At 44.9% G+C, this 14,438-nt stretch overlaps 1 protein-coding gene across 5 annotated transcripts in view; it reads left to right on the forward strand.

Annotated features, from left to right (window-relative positions):
* The window catches only part of tdrkh (tudor and KH domain containing), a 35,280-nt gene that overhangs the window by 3,168 nt on the left and 17,674 nt on the right, over positions 1 to 14,438 (forward strand). For 4 of the 5 annotated variants that reach the window (XM_012915723.2, XM_012915724.2, XM_004574265.5 and 1 more), the window contains exon 4: positions 12,405 to 12,606. In XM_012915723.2, the coding sequence (XP_012771177.1) occupies positions 12,405 to 12,606 (202 nt within the window). The remainder of the gene's footprint in view (positions 1 to 12,404; positions 12,607 to 14,438) is intronic. The other variant, XM_076887200.1, reaches the window with a different exon arrangement.

Below are 14,438 nucleotides of genomic sequence, written 5' to 3' on the forward strand. Positions count from 1 at the left end.
GTTTGTGTGGGTTCTCTCTTGGTACTCTGCAATAAGTCTGACTTTTTCTGTTTAACTGAAACCTGGCAACAACCTGATGACTTTTCTCCGCTAAATGAATCTACTCCTCTGGGGTTTGTTTGCTTTTCTAAACCTCGCTGCTCAGGTCGTGGGGGTGGTCTCGCGATCATTTTTCGTCAGCACTTGAAGGTCCTGCCAGTTAATGTTCATACCTTTAGCTCCCTAGAGTGCCTTGCATGTGAGCTGACTGGACCCATTCCCACCATGATAGCTACTGTCCCCCCCCCCCCCCTCCCCCCCCCAAAACCTAACCCTGACTTCCTCAGTGACTTTGCTAATCTGCTAACCCATCCTTCATCTCTCTCCCCAAATGTTATCTTGGTGGGAGATTTCAACATTCATATATAATAATATGAATATATAATAATGACCTTCTGGTCACCAGAGACTTTTCCCCCTGTCTCGAGGGCTTTGAATTTAAACAATTTATTGACTTTTCCCACTCACTCCAAAGGGCACACCTTGGACTTGATTTGCTGTTCTGGTCTTACTCCCTCGAATCTTTCTGCCTCTAAAATTCCCATAACTGACCATTTCCTCCTTTCATTTAACCTCAGTCTCAGCTGCTCTTCTACCAAACCAAACCGTCTCATCTCATTCCACAACATCAAGAACATTGTATGGACATTCTCACTACCAGACTGGACAATATTCAGATTCCGGACTTCTATTCTGCTCCTGATGATTTGTTATTATATTATAAAAATTGTTTACTCAATGTCCTTGATTCTCTGGCTCCTGTAAAAACTCACTCTGTTTCCTTCACTCGCTCTGCTCCCTGGTTTTACCTATGAACTCCGAGCATTGAAGGCCAAAGCTTGCGCAGCTAGAGCATAGATACAGTGGCTTGCAAAAGTATTCGGCCCCCTTGAACTTTCCCACATTTTGTCACATTACAGCCACAAACATTAATCAATTTTATTGGAATTCCACGTGAAAGACCAACACAAAGTGGTGCACACGTGAGAAGTGGAACGAAAATCATACATGATTCCAAACATTTTTTACAAATAAATAACTGCAAAGTGGGGTGTGCGTAATTATTCAGCCCCCTGAGTCAATACTTTGTAGAACCACCTTTTGCTGCAATTACAGCTGCCAGTCTTTTAGGGTCTGTCTCTACCAGCTTTGCACATCTACAGACTGAAATCCTTGCCCATTCTTCTTTGCAAAACAGCTCCACAACTGCCCTGAGGTTGGCCTCAGAGGTTGTCTAAGAGAATACTGGGAGCAACAACACCATGAAGTCCAAAGAACACACCAGACAGGTCAGGGATAAAGTTATTGAGAAATTTAAAGCAGACTTATGCTACAAAAAGATTTCCCAAGCCTTGAACATCCCACGGAGCACTGTTTAAGCGATCATTCAGAAATGGAAGGAGTATGGCACAACTGTAAACCTACCAAGACAAGGCCGTCCACCTAAACTCACAGGCCGAACAAGGAGAGCACTGATCAGAAATGCAGCCAAGAGGCCCATGGTGACTCTGGACGAGCTGCAGAGATCTACAGCTCAGGTGGGGGAATCTGTCCATAGGACATCCAAGATGGCGGCGCGTGAACAACGCGAGGCTCAGTGTCTCTCCAGAATCTGCTATTTAGCGGTTTTTTATCTACTTTTAACCGGATTATTCATCCAGAATTGCTGTGCGTTGCTGACCTACAGCAGACAAGAGCTTCTGGACATCTGGACTCATAACTCCAACAGTTTTGTCGCCGATCTGGACATCTGGACTCATAACTCCAACAGTTTTGTCGCCGATCTCCGACTCATCCCAGAGATCTCCAGAACACCGGAGGCTGCCCATTCTTCCCGGCCGGGCGGAAGTGCACGCAGACGGCGCCGAGATCGTAAACAAAGGCGAGGTAGGCGCGGAGGGCTACGGGATAAGCTAAAGCTAACACCACACCGGCTGCCTTTACCCAGTATTTTCCTCGCCAATGTCCGTTCTCTGGCAAACAAAATGGATGAGATACGGCTCTCCATCACTAACAACAGACGGATTATGGACTCAAATGTCATGTTTTTCACCGAAACATGGTTGAACAACAGCTGCCCGGACAATGCTATCGAGTTAGCAGGACACTACACACACCGAGCCGACAGGCTAGCAGATGACTCCGGCAAGACCAGAGGTGGAGGTTTGTGCATTTATATTAACAATGCTTGGTGCATGAACTCCACTACTACTGAGAGTCACTGCTCACCTAATGCGGAGTTTTTAATGGTCAAATGCAGACCTTATTACTAGGGGTGCAACGATATTCGTATCGATATTGAACCGTTCGATACAGTGCTTTCGGTTCGGTACGCATATGTATCGAACAATACAACATTTGTAATTTATTTTATCAACTTTCCTTCTGACGATGCTGTCTGTGTTGAGCGCTCAGTGAATCTGCGTTCGACTACTCCGCCTAGGCTGCACTGTCGAGCGCAGATCCACTGAGCGCTCAACACAGACAGCATAGTCAGGAGGAAGAGCGCAGGGCAAGCTAGCGAGACAGAAGTTAAGCTCTCCTTGCAAGATGGACCTCCCCCACCCTCATTCAGATCTGGCGTTTGGAATTATTTTGGTTTTCATGTGACGTATGACCCTGAAGGTAAGCGAGTCATGGACTAAAGTAAAACAGTATGTTGGATGTGCCATGCAATGCTTAATTACATTGGTGTGAACTAGTGTGTTAGCGCAGTTAGCTCGTTAACGTGTTGGCCGTCTAGCCCCATGCACGGGGCGATCGGCGGTAGCTCGTTAACGGAGATTTGCCGTGTTGTGGCGTTAAGGTCATTTCAACGAGATTAACCTGAAAGCACTAGTGGGAACACAACGAATATGACTGCACATTTACGCCGACATCATCATCCTAGTGCAAAGACAAAAACAACAAGCATGCTACTAACTTTAGCCGAGTCATTTAGACAGCTGTTAGCACGTGATTCTCCTTATGCTGCTGAGAATATAGCCCAGAAGAAGCGGATAGTATAGCTTTTATTTTGGAAAGAGATATTTCTCTGTAATAAACTCTCTTTTCCAAAGATGAGTGATTCCTCAATCAGATACAGGGCTCGCAAAATCGCTAGCCCGACGTCCCGGAGCTAGCGATCTTTCCAGTCGGGCTACAAAAATCTCTCTGCCCTGCCCGTCGGGCTATTGTAGGAAAAATATATGTCAATGCTTTTGCATTCTTTCAGAAATGTAGCTGGGTAATTATGTCATTGGCATCGGTGAGCCACTGTCAATATGTGACATATTGAAATCGCGTTTGAATTTGCGCTTGTTTTTTTGCTTTCACTTTGCAATGACAGCACTGATCTGTGAGTGATGATAATTTGTGCACCAATTCCTCTGACATCGTCTTATTAATCGTTAGCTTACTATGCAAACATGACAAGTGAAATCTCCCGCAGCAAGCTTAAACATGTGAGAGGTTGATCGCGCAGAGAATCGCTGAGCTTATGTGAGTCCGTGTGTAAAAGTACCAGTATATATATTTTAGTTCTGCTGAGCCAAATAAGACAGGTCGGGGTGAAGAAGTGACAGCCAAAGAAAAGCTTACCACAAAACGGAGAAGTTATGACAAATCAGACTATAAGGCAAAAAGAAAGTGCAGCTTTATGGTTTCATGGACAAAAGAATTTCTGTGGCTGCAATATGACGAGCTAAATAACCAGGGGTGCACATAAGTGGTCCGCAGGTGCGCATTCGCTGTCAAAATAAAAAACGCGCACAAGGGTTAGGGTTAAATTTAAAAACTGTACTTTTGAGTTAAAATATATATTTATAATTTTAATAAATGACAAATTAAAAAGGCATGAACATTTTTTTTGTATCGAAAAAATATCGAACCGTGACACCAAAGTATCGAACCAAACCGTGAATTTTGTGTATCGTTGCACCCCTACTTATTACCTCCCCAGAGAACTCACTTCTATCATACTCACTGCCGTGTATACAGTGGTGTTGGTGGAATCTGGAGAGGACTGTCTTTAAGTTGGTGTGGTTGAAGTCGCCAGCAACAATAAAAGCAGCCTCGGGGTGTTTATTCTGGTGTTTGTTAATGGCTGCAGAAAGTTCTTTCATGGCCAACCTAGCATTAGCGTCGGGGGGTATACAGTGGGGCAAAAAAGTATTTAGTCAGCCACCGACTGTGCAAGTTCCCCCACCTAAAATGATGACAGAGGTCAGTAATTTGCACCAGAGGTACACTTCAACTGTGAGAGACAGAATGTGAAAAAAAAAAAAATCCATGAATCCACATGGTAGGATTTGTAAAGAATTTATTCGTAAATCAGGGTGGAAAATAAGTATTTGGTCAATAACAAAAATACAACTCAATACTTTGTAACATAACCTTTGTTGGCAATAACAGAGGTCAAACGTTTACTATAGGTCTTTACCAGGTTTGCACACATAGTAGCTGGTATTTTGGCCCATTCCTCCATGCAGATCTTCTCGAGAGCAGTGATGTTTTGGGGCTGTCGCCGAGCAACACGGACTTTCAACTCCCGCCACAGATTTTCTATGGGGTTGAGGTCTGGAGACTGGCTAGGCCACTCCAGGACTTTCAAATGCTTCTTACGGAGCCACTCCTTTGTTGCCCGGGTGGTGTGTTTTGGATCATTGTCATGTTGGAAGACCCAGCCTGGTTTCATCTTCAAAGTTCTCACTGATGGAAGGAGGTTTTGGCTCAAAATCTCACAATACATGGCCCCATTCATTCTGTCCTTAACACGGATCAGTCGTCCTGTCCCCTTGGCAGAAAAACAGCCCCATAGCATGATGTTTCCACCCCCATGCTTCACAGTAGGTATGGTGTTCTTGGGATGCAACTCAGTATTCTTCTTCCTCCAAACACGACGAGTTGAGTTTATACCAAAAAGTTCTACTTTGGTTTCATCTGACCACATGACATTCTCCCAATCCTCTGCTGTATCATCCATGTGCTCTCTGGCAAACTTCAGACGGGCCTGGACATGCACTGGCTTCAGCAGCGGAACACGTCTGGCACTGCGGGATTTGATTCCCTGCCGTTGTAGTGTGTTACTGATGGTGACCTTTGTTACTTTGGTCCCAGCTCTCTGCAGGTCATTCACCAGGTCCCCCCGTGTGGTTCTGGGATCTTTGCTCACCGTTCTCATGATCATTTTGACCCCACGGGATGAGATCTTGCGTTGAGCCCCAGATCGAGGGAGATTATCAGTGGTCTTGTATGTCTCCCATTTTCTGATGATTGCTCCCACAGTTGATTTTTTCACACCAAGCTGCTTGCCTATTGTAGATTCACTCTTCCCAGTCTGGTGCAGGTCTACAATACTTTTCCTGGTGTCCTTCGAAAGCTCTTTGGTCTTGGCCATGGCGGAGTTTGGAGTCTGACTGTTTGAGGCTGTGGACAGGTGTCTTTTATACAGATGATGAGTTCAAACAGGTGCCATTCATACAGGTAACGAGTGGGGGACAGAAAAGCTTCTTACAGAAGACGTTACAGGTCTGTGAGAGCCAGAGATTTTCCTTGTTTGAGGTGACCAAATACTTATTTTCCACCCTGATTTACGAATAAATTCTTTACAAATCCTACCATGTGGATTCATGGATTTTTTTTTCACATTCTGTCTCTCACAGTTGAAGTGTACCTCTGGTGCAAATTACTGACCTCTGTCATCATTTTAGGTGGGGGAACTTGCACAATCGGTGGCTGACTAAATACTTTTTTGCCCCACTGTATACCCCCCGACGCTAATGCTAGGTTGGCCATGAAAGAACTTTCTGCAGCCATTAACAAACACCAGAATAAACACCCCGAGGCTGCTTTTATTGTTGCTGGCGACTTCAACCACACCAACTTAAAGACAGTCCTCTCCAGATTCCACCAACATGTCTCCTGCCACACCAGAGGAGACAAGACTTTAGACCATGTGTATTCCAACCTGGCTGGAGCCTACAAAGCAACACCCCTCCCCCACATTGGACAATCGGACCATCTCTCCCTGTTCCTCACACCTCGGTATTCACCACTCATCCAACGTGTGAAACCTGCTGTGAGGACAATTAAAGTGTGGCCAGAGGGGACAGACGCAGTGCTCCAGGACAGATTTAAAAACACAGACTGGAATATGTTCACCCACACAGACCTGGACCAGTACGCCTCATCTGTACTGGATTACATCTCCGAAACCACAGACAGTGTCACCACCCAGAAACGGATCACCATGTACCCCAACCAGAAGCCTTGGATGAACCGGGATGTTCGTCTTCTCCTGAAGGCCCGCAACACCGCCTTTAGGTCAGGAGATGCACACGCCTACAGTACAGCCAGGGCTAATCTAAAGAAGGGCATCAAAAAAGCCAAACACCATTACAAAAAGAAGGTAGAAGAACACTTCTCCAACTCCAACCCCCGACGCATGTGGCAAGGACTCCAGACCATTACAAGAGTACAGGACCACCAAACCCTCCCCCGCATCCTCTGATGTCTCCTTCCTCAACGAGCTCAACAACTTTTATGCTCGTTTTGAGCAAGGGAACCCTACAACCACAACCAAAGCAGACGTGACGCCAGACCACCAACCTCTGACTCTCTCCCCTACTGATGTAGGAGCGGTGCTGAGCAGGATCAATGTCCACAAGGCTGCAGGTCCTGATGGCATCCCCGGGCGTGTTCTCAGAGCGTGTTCTGGGGAGCTTGCAGGAGTGCTCACAGACATATTCAACCTGTCCTTGGCCCACGCTGTGGTACCGGCCTGCTTCAAATCCACCTCCATCGTCCCGATACCCAAAAACTCCAACCCATCTTGCCTCAATGACTACCGCCCAGTAGCACTCACCCCCATCATCACTAAGTGCTTAGAGCAGCTGGTCCTAGCACACTTCAAATCCTGTCTCCCCCCCACCCTGGACCCCCACCAATTCGCATACCGCCAGAACAGGAGCACAGAGGATGCAGTCTCCATCGCACTGCACTCTGTCCTCTCACACCTGGACATCAACAACACCTACGCCAGAATGCTGTTTATAGACTTCAGTTCAGCATTCAATACAATCCACCCCTCACAACTCATCAGGAAACTGACAGACCTGGGCATCAGTTCCCTCATCTGCAAATGGTTACTGAACTTCCTGACCAACCGCCCCCAACATGTCCGGCTGGATAACCACTGTTCATCTACAGTCACGATGAACACCGTGTACCACAAGGCTGTGTGATGAGCCCTTTCCTCTACTCCCTCTTCACCCACGACTGCAGACCTGCTGATGGTTCCAACACCATCATTAAGTTTGCAGATGACACCACGGTGATTGGCCTCATCAGTGACAATGATGAGGCCGCCTACAGGGAGGAGGTGGATCGTCTGGCTGAGTGGTGCGACAGAAACAACCTGCTGCTTAACACCGAGAAGACCAAGGAGCTCATCGTGGACTACAGGAGGAATGCTGACCCACATCCACCCATCCACATTAAGGGGACGGCTGTGGAGCGTGTGAGCAGCTTCAAGTTCCTGGGAGTCCACATCTCCGAGGATCTCACCTGGACAACCAACTGCTCCAAGCTGGTCAAGAAGGCTCACCAGGGCCTCTTCTTCTTGAGGACTCTGAGGAAGAACCACCTGTCCTCAGACATCCTGGTGAACTTCTATCGTTGCACCATCGAGAGCATCCTGACCAACTGTATAACAGTCTGGTATTGGAACTGCTCTGCCTCGGACCAGAAGGCGTTGCAGAGGGTCGTGAAAACTGCCCAGCGCATCGCCGGAGCACCACTTCCTGCCATGAAAGACATCTACAGGAAGCGGTGTCTGAAAAGGGCTGGGAAAATCATCAAAGACCCCAGTCACCCATCACATGGACTCTTCACCCTCCTGCCCTCTGGGAGGCGCTACAGGAGCCTCCGGACTAAGACCACCAGGTACCGGAACAGCTTCTTCCCCACAGCTGTCAGACTCCTGAACTCTGCCTCCTGACATCTGACCCACGTTAACACATGGACTGAACACACACACACCCACAATGGACAACCGTACCCTCAAACACACAATAATAACATGGACTGAACCACCACTCACAACCACTAGCACTTTATATAGCCTCTGTAGGAATTATATCTCACTTATCTTAACTGAACTACTGTATAGCTCTGTGTAAATAATCATTCTGTACATTCGATAATTTTTAACCCTACAACTGTTTACAACTTGCATAGTTCCCATTTCTGTATAGCTGTATATCTCAGATTTCTGTAAAGTTATTTATTTCATATTCTGTATAGTTTTTCATATTTATATCCTGTTCATAGCCTGTACATAGCTTGTACTCACTACAGCCTGTACATACTTATAGTTATAGAATATTCACAACATACTTCATACCGTGTACATTATAACATACCATAATAGACCCATTTCTGTAATATACTCACATATCTATATTATTGCTAATATATATTGTAATATATCTATATCACTAAAGCACTTCTGGATGGATGCAAACTGCATTTCGTTGCCCTGTACCTGTGAATGTGCAATGACAATAAAGTTGAATTCTAATTCTAATTCTAATTAGTCGTGCACTGCACAAAGTTGGCCTTTATGGAAGAGTGGCAAGAAGAAAGCCATTGTTAACAGAAAACCATAAGAAGTCCCTTTGCAGTTTGCCACAAGCCATGTGGGGGACACAGCAAACATGTGGAAGAAGCTACTCTGGTCAGATGAGACCAAAATGGAACTTTTTGGCCAAAATGCAAAACGCTATGTGTGGCAGAAAACTAACACTGCACATCACTCTGAACACACCATCCCCACTGTCAGATATGGTGGTGGCAGCATCATGCTCTGGGGGTGCTTCTCTTCAGCAGGGACAGGGAAGCTGGTCAGAGTTGATGGGAAGATGGATGGAGCCAAATACAGGACAGTCTATACTGATAAAACGTTCTTTGGATCCTAACAACTTTAACAACCTCCATCTGATTTCTAATCTACCCTTCATCTCTAAAATACTCGGAAAAGTAGTTGGAACTTTATTCACAACTGGTTAATAATAACATCTACGAGAGATTTCAATCTGGTTTTCGTTCATGTCACAGTACAGAAACTGCTTTACCTAAAGTCACTAATGTCGAGAAGATCACTGGTCTTCTTGACATTCTCGCCCTTTTGGATCTGAACTCAGCCTTCGACACCATCTCTCACTCCGTCCTTCTAAGCAGACTTTCCTCTCTCGGCATCTCTGACACACCCCTAGCCTGGTTTCAATCATATCTCCTTGACCGCTCCCAGTTTATTCAACTGAAATCATTCCGCTCTCGTCTATTCCCGGTCACTTCTGGTGTACCCCCAAGGTTCAGTCTTAGGCCCTCATCTCTTCATAATATACATCCTCCCTCTAGAATTTGATCTTCACTTTCACTGTTTTGCTGATGACACCCAGTTAAATCTTTCCTGCAGACCTGATTCCTCCCTCCCACCTTCTTCCCTTACAGAATGTCTATCCGAATTAAAATCCTGGTTTATCTCAGATTCAGATTCAAGATTCAATATTCTTTATTTGTCACGTGCATGGTTATACAGGTGTAACACGCAGTGAAATGTGACCTGATACGTTCCTCGACTGTGCAAAGAAAAAAGAGCGAGACAGACAGAACTTTGTATACAGTGAATGAGTATATGCAAAGAGGACATAATGTGCAGCAAGTGGGTGAGTTATGTACATTATATAAATAGAAATAAAATAAAACAATCTGGAAATTTACAGCTTGTGTACATTGCGTGGGAAGGGTGTTAAAGTCTCCTGTGCTATAGTGAGGCCAGAAAGATCAGGATGATATGAGAATGTGGTAATGAGTCCTGTCTCAGTCACTTAAGGGTGATTGCTGATTCGACACACGAATGGCCTGAGGATAAAAACTCCTCTTGAGCCTCTCTGTTTTTGTTCAGATGGTGGAGAACCTTCTGCCTGATTTCAGAAGCGGGAACAGTTTGTTGCTGGGATGGGACAGGTCCTTCAAAATCTCAGTTGCTCTAGTTCAGCATCTCTTGACGTAAATTTCCTGTAGGGAAGGGAGAGCAGTCCTGCAGCAGCGTTCTGCCATATGGATTACTTTCTGGAGAGTTTTTTTTTTATCCTTGACACCGCTGTTTTCATACCAGCATGTGATGTTCTGTGTGAGGATGCTCTCCACAGTGCCTGTATAGAAAGTCCTGAGAATCACTGGAGAGACTCTGAACTTCCTCAGTTGTCGTAGGTGATACAGGCGCTGCCTAGCCTTTTTGGTCTGGACCTGAATGTGGGCAGCCCATGTCAGGTCTGAGGAGATGTGGACACCGAGATACTTGAAGGACTGCACACTCTACTGGAGCTCCATTAATGATAATGGGCTTGTAGTCTCTGTGCTGACTCCTTCTTAAGTCCACCACCAGCTCCTTGGTCTTGCCGTCATTGAGCAGATTCTTCACTTCATCCATCGTTGTTGGAGATGGCATTCTCACATAGTTACCCTGTTTCTTGTTCACGTGGCTAAGGGTTGTGTGCAAGACGTGGGCGATGGCGTCCTCCGTGGATCTGTTGGGTCAGTAGGCGAACTGGAGCGGATCTGTGGTGTCTGGGATGGAAGAGGAGATGGTTTTCTTCAGGTCAGTGCAACTGGCCGGTAGTCATTCAGGCATGAGGGCTTGTTGTTCTTGGGGACAGGGATGATGGTAGATCTCTTGAAGCATGTGGGGACCACAGACTTAGCCAGGTACTCGTTAAAATCGAAGTGAACACACCTGCTAGCTGGTCAGCACAGCAGCGCAGCAGACGGCCGGTGATGCTGTCTGGCCCCGCCGCTTTCCTTGTGCTCACTCTGCAATGCTGAGCGCCGGTCCTTCTCTGATGACATCACCGTCCTCTAATTTTCTAAAGCTCAATGAGGATAAAACTGAAATCCTCCTTATTGGCACCAAATCTGACCTTCTGAAGGCGAACCATTTCTCACTCACTATCAATAACTCCACAGTTTTCCCTTCTCCTCAGGTGAAGAGCCTTGGTGTCATCCTAGACATTTCACTTTCCTATAATCTCACATCAATAATCTCACCTGTTCTGGCTACTTCCATCTAAGCAATATTAACAGATTACGTCCTTCTCTTTCCACTCTTGTCCACAGTCTTGTTACCTCCCACATTGACTACTGCAACTCTCTCTTGCATGGTCTTCCCCAAAAATCCCTCCATAAGCTTCAACTGGTTCAGAACTCTGCTGCTTGCATTATCACCAGAACCCCCTCCTACATCACCCCTGTTCTTCAGGAACTTCACTGGCTCCCAGTGAAATTCCAGATAATATACAAACTTCTTCTGCTCACCTTCAAGGCCATTCATAACCTCGCTCCTCCTTACCTTTGTGACCTGTTAAGCACTACTTTTTCTGCCTGCTCACTTTGATCTTCTTCTATCCAGCTTTCTGTGCCTTCCTTCCACCTCACCACCATGTGAAGCAGAGCTTTTAGCTGCTCTGCTGCCAGGCTGTAGAACTCTCTACTCCCTGATGTAAGAAACATTGGTTCTCTCCCCCAGTTTAAATCTCAATTCAAAACCCATCTGTTCAAGTCTGCATATTCACTGTGAACCCACTGTATCTTGTGCTTTTCTTTTATTGTTCTTCATTGTGTCATTGTTCTATTATGTGTTTTATCCTATTGTACAGTGTCCTTTGGTGTCTTGAAAGGCGCTTTATAAATAAAATTTGTTGTTGTTATTATTATTATTATTATTATTATTATTAGTGGGGGTGGTTAATTGATGATTCTAAATTGCTAATAGGTGTGAATGTTTTTCTGTGAGAGACTGGCAACCTGTTCAGGGTGAACCCTGCCTCTCATCCCAAGGCAGCTGGGATAGGTTCCAGCCCCCCAGTGACCATGAATTGGACATTTACTTTGTTAATGTAATTTTTATTTTCCTAAAATACTATTCAGTAAATATGTATTCTTAGATTCATTTCTTAGTTACTTAATGTGTTAGATAAAGTATTGAAGTGAGATGGATTGTTATTTTTTTCACTCAGTTGTATTTTAGCTGTATTCAGTTGCCTCCCAGCTCAAGTTTAGAGTTCAGTCTGATTGTTAGCACCATGAAGATATGATAACGTCTAAGTGTCCCTGTGTGTATGCAGCTGAATATATTTACACTGAGGAAATTCTCTCTTGAATTAATGCCTCACCCCTGCATACCTATATAAGATTTTTTCTATTTTTCAGTATGCCATTGCTACTTCTCAATTGCAATTTTGGAGTTCCACGTTTTACAAGCAGGTCTTAAATTAGTTTCACAGATTGAGCTAGTCTTTCTTTCTCTTTGTATGCTAACTTTTCAGGTGACTGAGAAGTCTGGAGCTCAAGTGAGGGTCATGTCAGATTCAGGAGATCATGAATGTAAGACGACCGTATGTTTCCTGCTTCAGGGCTCTAAGGAGCAGGTCTTACTGGCCCGCTGTGTCCTGGAGAACCTGCTCACAGAATGTGAACTTGTCTCAGAGATTTTGGAGGTTCCACAGTCCTCTTTTGGACGCATAATAGGTAGACTGAATCTTTGATCATGTCAATTGTTTTTTTTTTTTCATTACCAGGCATCATTTTCAAAACTAAAAGCTCCAGTAAGTGACAAGCAGATCAGCTGGCCAGGAGGGAGGGCAGAGTATCTCTTTTATTATACAGGGAGTGCAGAATTATTAGGCAAGTTGTATTTTTGAGGAATAATTTTATTATTGAACAACAACAATGTTCTCAATGAACCCAAAAAACTCATTAATATCAAAGCTGAATGTTTTTGGAAGTAGTTTTTAGTTTGTTTTTAGTTTTAGCTATTTTAGGGGGATATCTGTGCGTGCAGGTGACTATTACTGTGCATAATTATTAGGCAACTTAACAAAAAACAAATATATACCCATTTCAATTATTTATTTTTACCAGTGAAACCAATATAACATCTCCACATTCACAAATATACATTTCTGACATTCAAAAACAAAAACAAATCAGCGACCAATATAGCCACCTTTCTTTGCAAGGACACTCAAAAGCCTGCCATCCATGGATTCTGTCAGTGTTTTGATCTGTTCACCATCAACATTGCGTGCAGCAGCAACCACAGCCTCCCAGACACGGTTCAGAGAGGTGTACTGTTTTCCCTCCTTGTAAATATCACATTTGATGATGGACCACAGGTTCTCAATGGGGTTCAGATCAGGTGAACAAGGAGGCCATGTCATTAGTTTTTCTTCTTTTATACCCTTTCTTGCCAGCCACGCTGTGGAGTACTTGGACGCGTGTGATGGAGCATTGTCCTGCATGAAAATCATGTTTTTCTTGAAGGATGCAGACTTCTTCCTGTACCACTGCTTGAAGAAGGTGTCTTCCAGAAACTGGCAGTAGGACTGGGAGTTGAGCTTGACTCCATCCTCAACCCGAAAAGACCCCACAAGCTCATCTTTGATGATACCAGCCCAAACCAGTACTCCACCTCCACCTTGCTGGCGTCTGAGTGGGACTGGAGCTCTCTGCCCTTTACCAATCCAGCCACGGGCCCATCCATCTGGCCCATCAAGACTCACTCTCATTTCATCAGTCCATAAAACCTTAGAAAAACCAGTCTTGAGATATTTCTTGGCCCAGTCTTGACGTTTCAGCTTGTGTGTCTTGTTCAGTGGTGGTCGTCTTTCAGCCTTTCTTACCTTGGCCATGTCTCTGAGTATTGCACACCTTGTGCTTTTGGGCACTCCAGTGATGTTGCAGCTCTGAAATATGACCAAACTGGTGGCAAGTGGCATCTTGGCAGCTGCACGCTTGACTTTTCTCAGTTCATGGGCAGTTATTTTGCGCCTTGGTTTTTCCACACGCTTCTTGCGACCCTGTTGACTATTTTGAATGAAACGCTTGATTGTTCGATGATCACGCTTCAGAAGCTTTGCAATTTTGAGACTGCTGCATCCCTCTGCAAGATATCTCACTATTTTTGACTTTTCTGAGCCTGTCAAGTCCTTCTTTTGACCCATTTTGCCAAAGGAAAGGACGTTGCCTAATAATTATGCACACCTGATATAGGGTGTTGATGTCATTAGACCACACCCCTTCTCATTACAGCGATGCACATCACCTAATATGCTTAATTGCTAGTAGGCTTTCAAGCCTATACAGCTTGGAGTAAGACAACATGCATGAAGAGGATGATGTGGACAAAATACTCATTTGCCTAATAATTCTGCACTCCCTGTAGTTCATAAATAATGTTAGAAAGCTGTAGGTTCTGGCTGTGAAAATGAAGCCAAAGCAGAAGTTACTTTAACCTGCATTCTTTCTGTTGATTAGCATGGGGCAACTTCTTGGATTGCAAAAAAACAAACAACAAAAAA

Source organism: Maylandia zebra, linkage group LG8, assembly GCF_041146795.1.
Source record: "Maylandia zebra isolate NMK-2024a linkage group LG8, Mzebra_GT3a, whole genome shotgun sequence".
NCBI classification, from domain to species: Eukaryota; Metazoa; Chordata; class Actinopteri; order Cichliformes; family Cichlidae; genus Maylandia; species Maylandia zebra.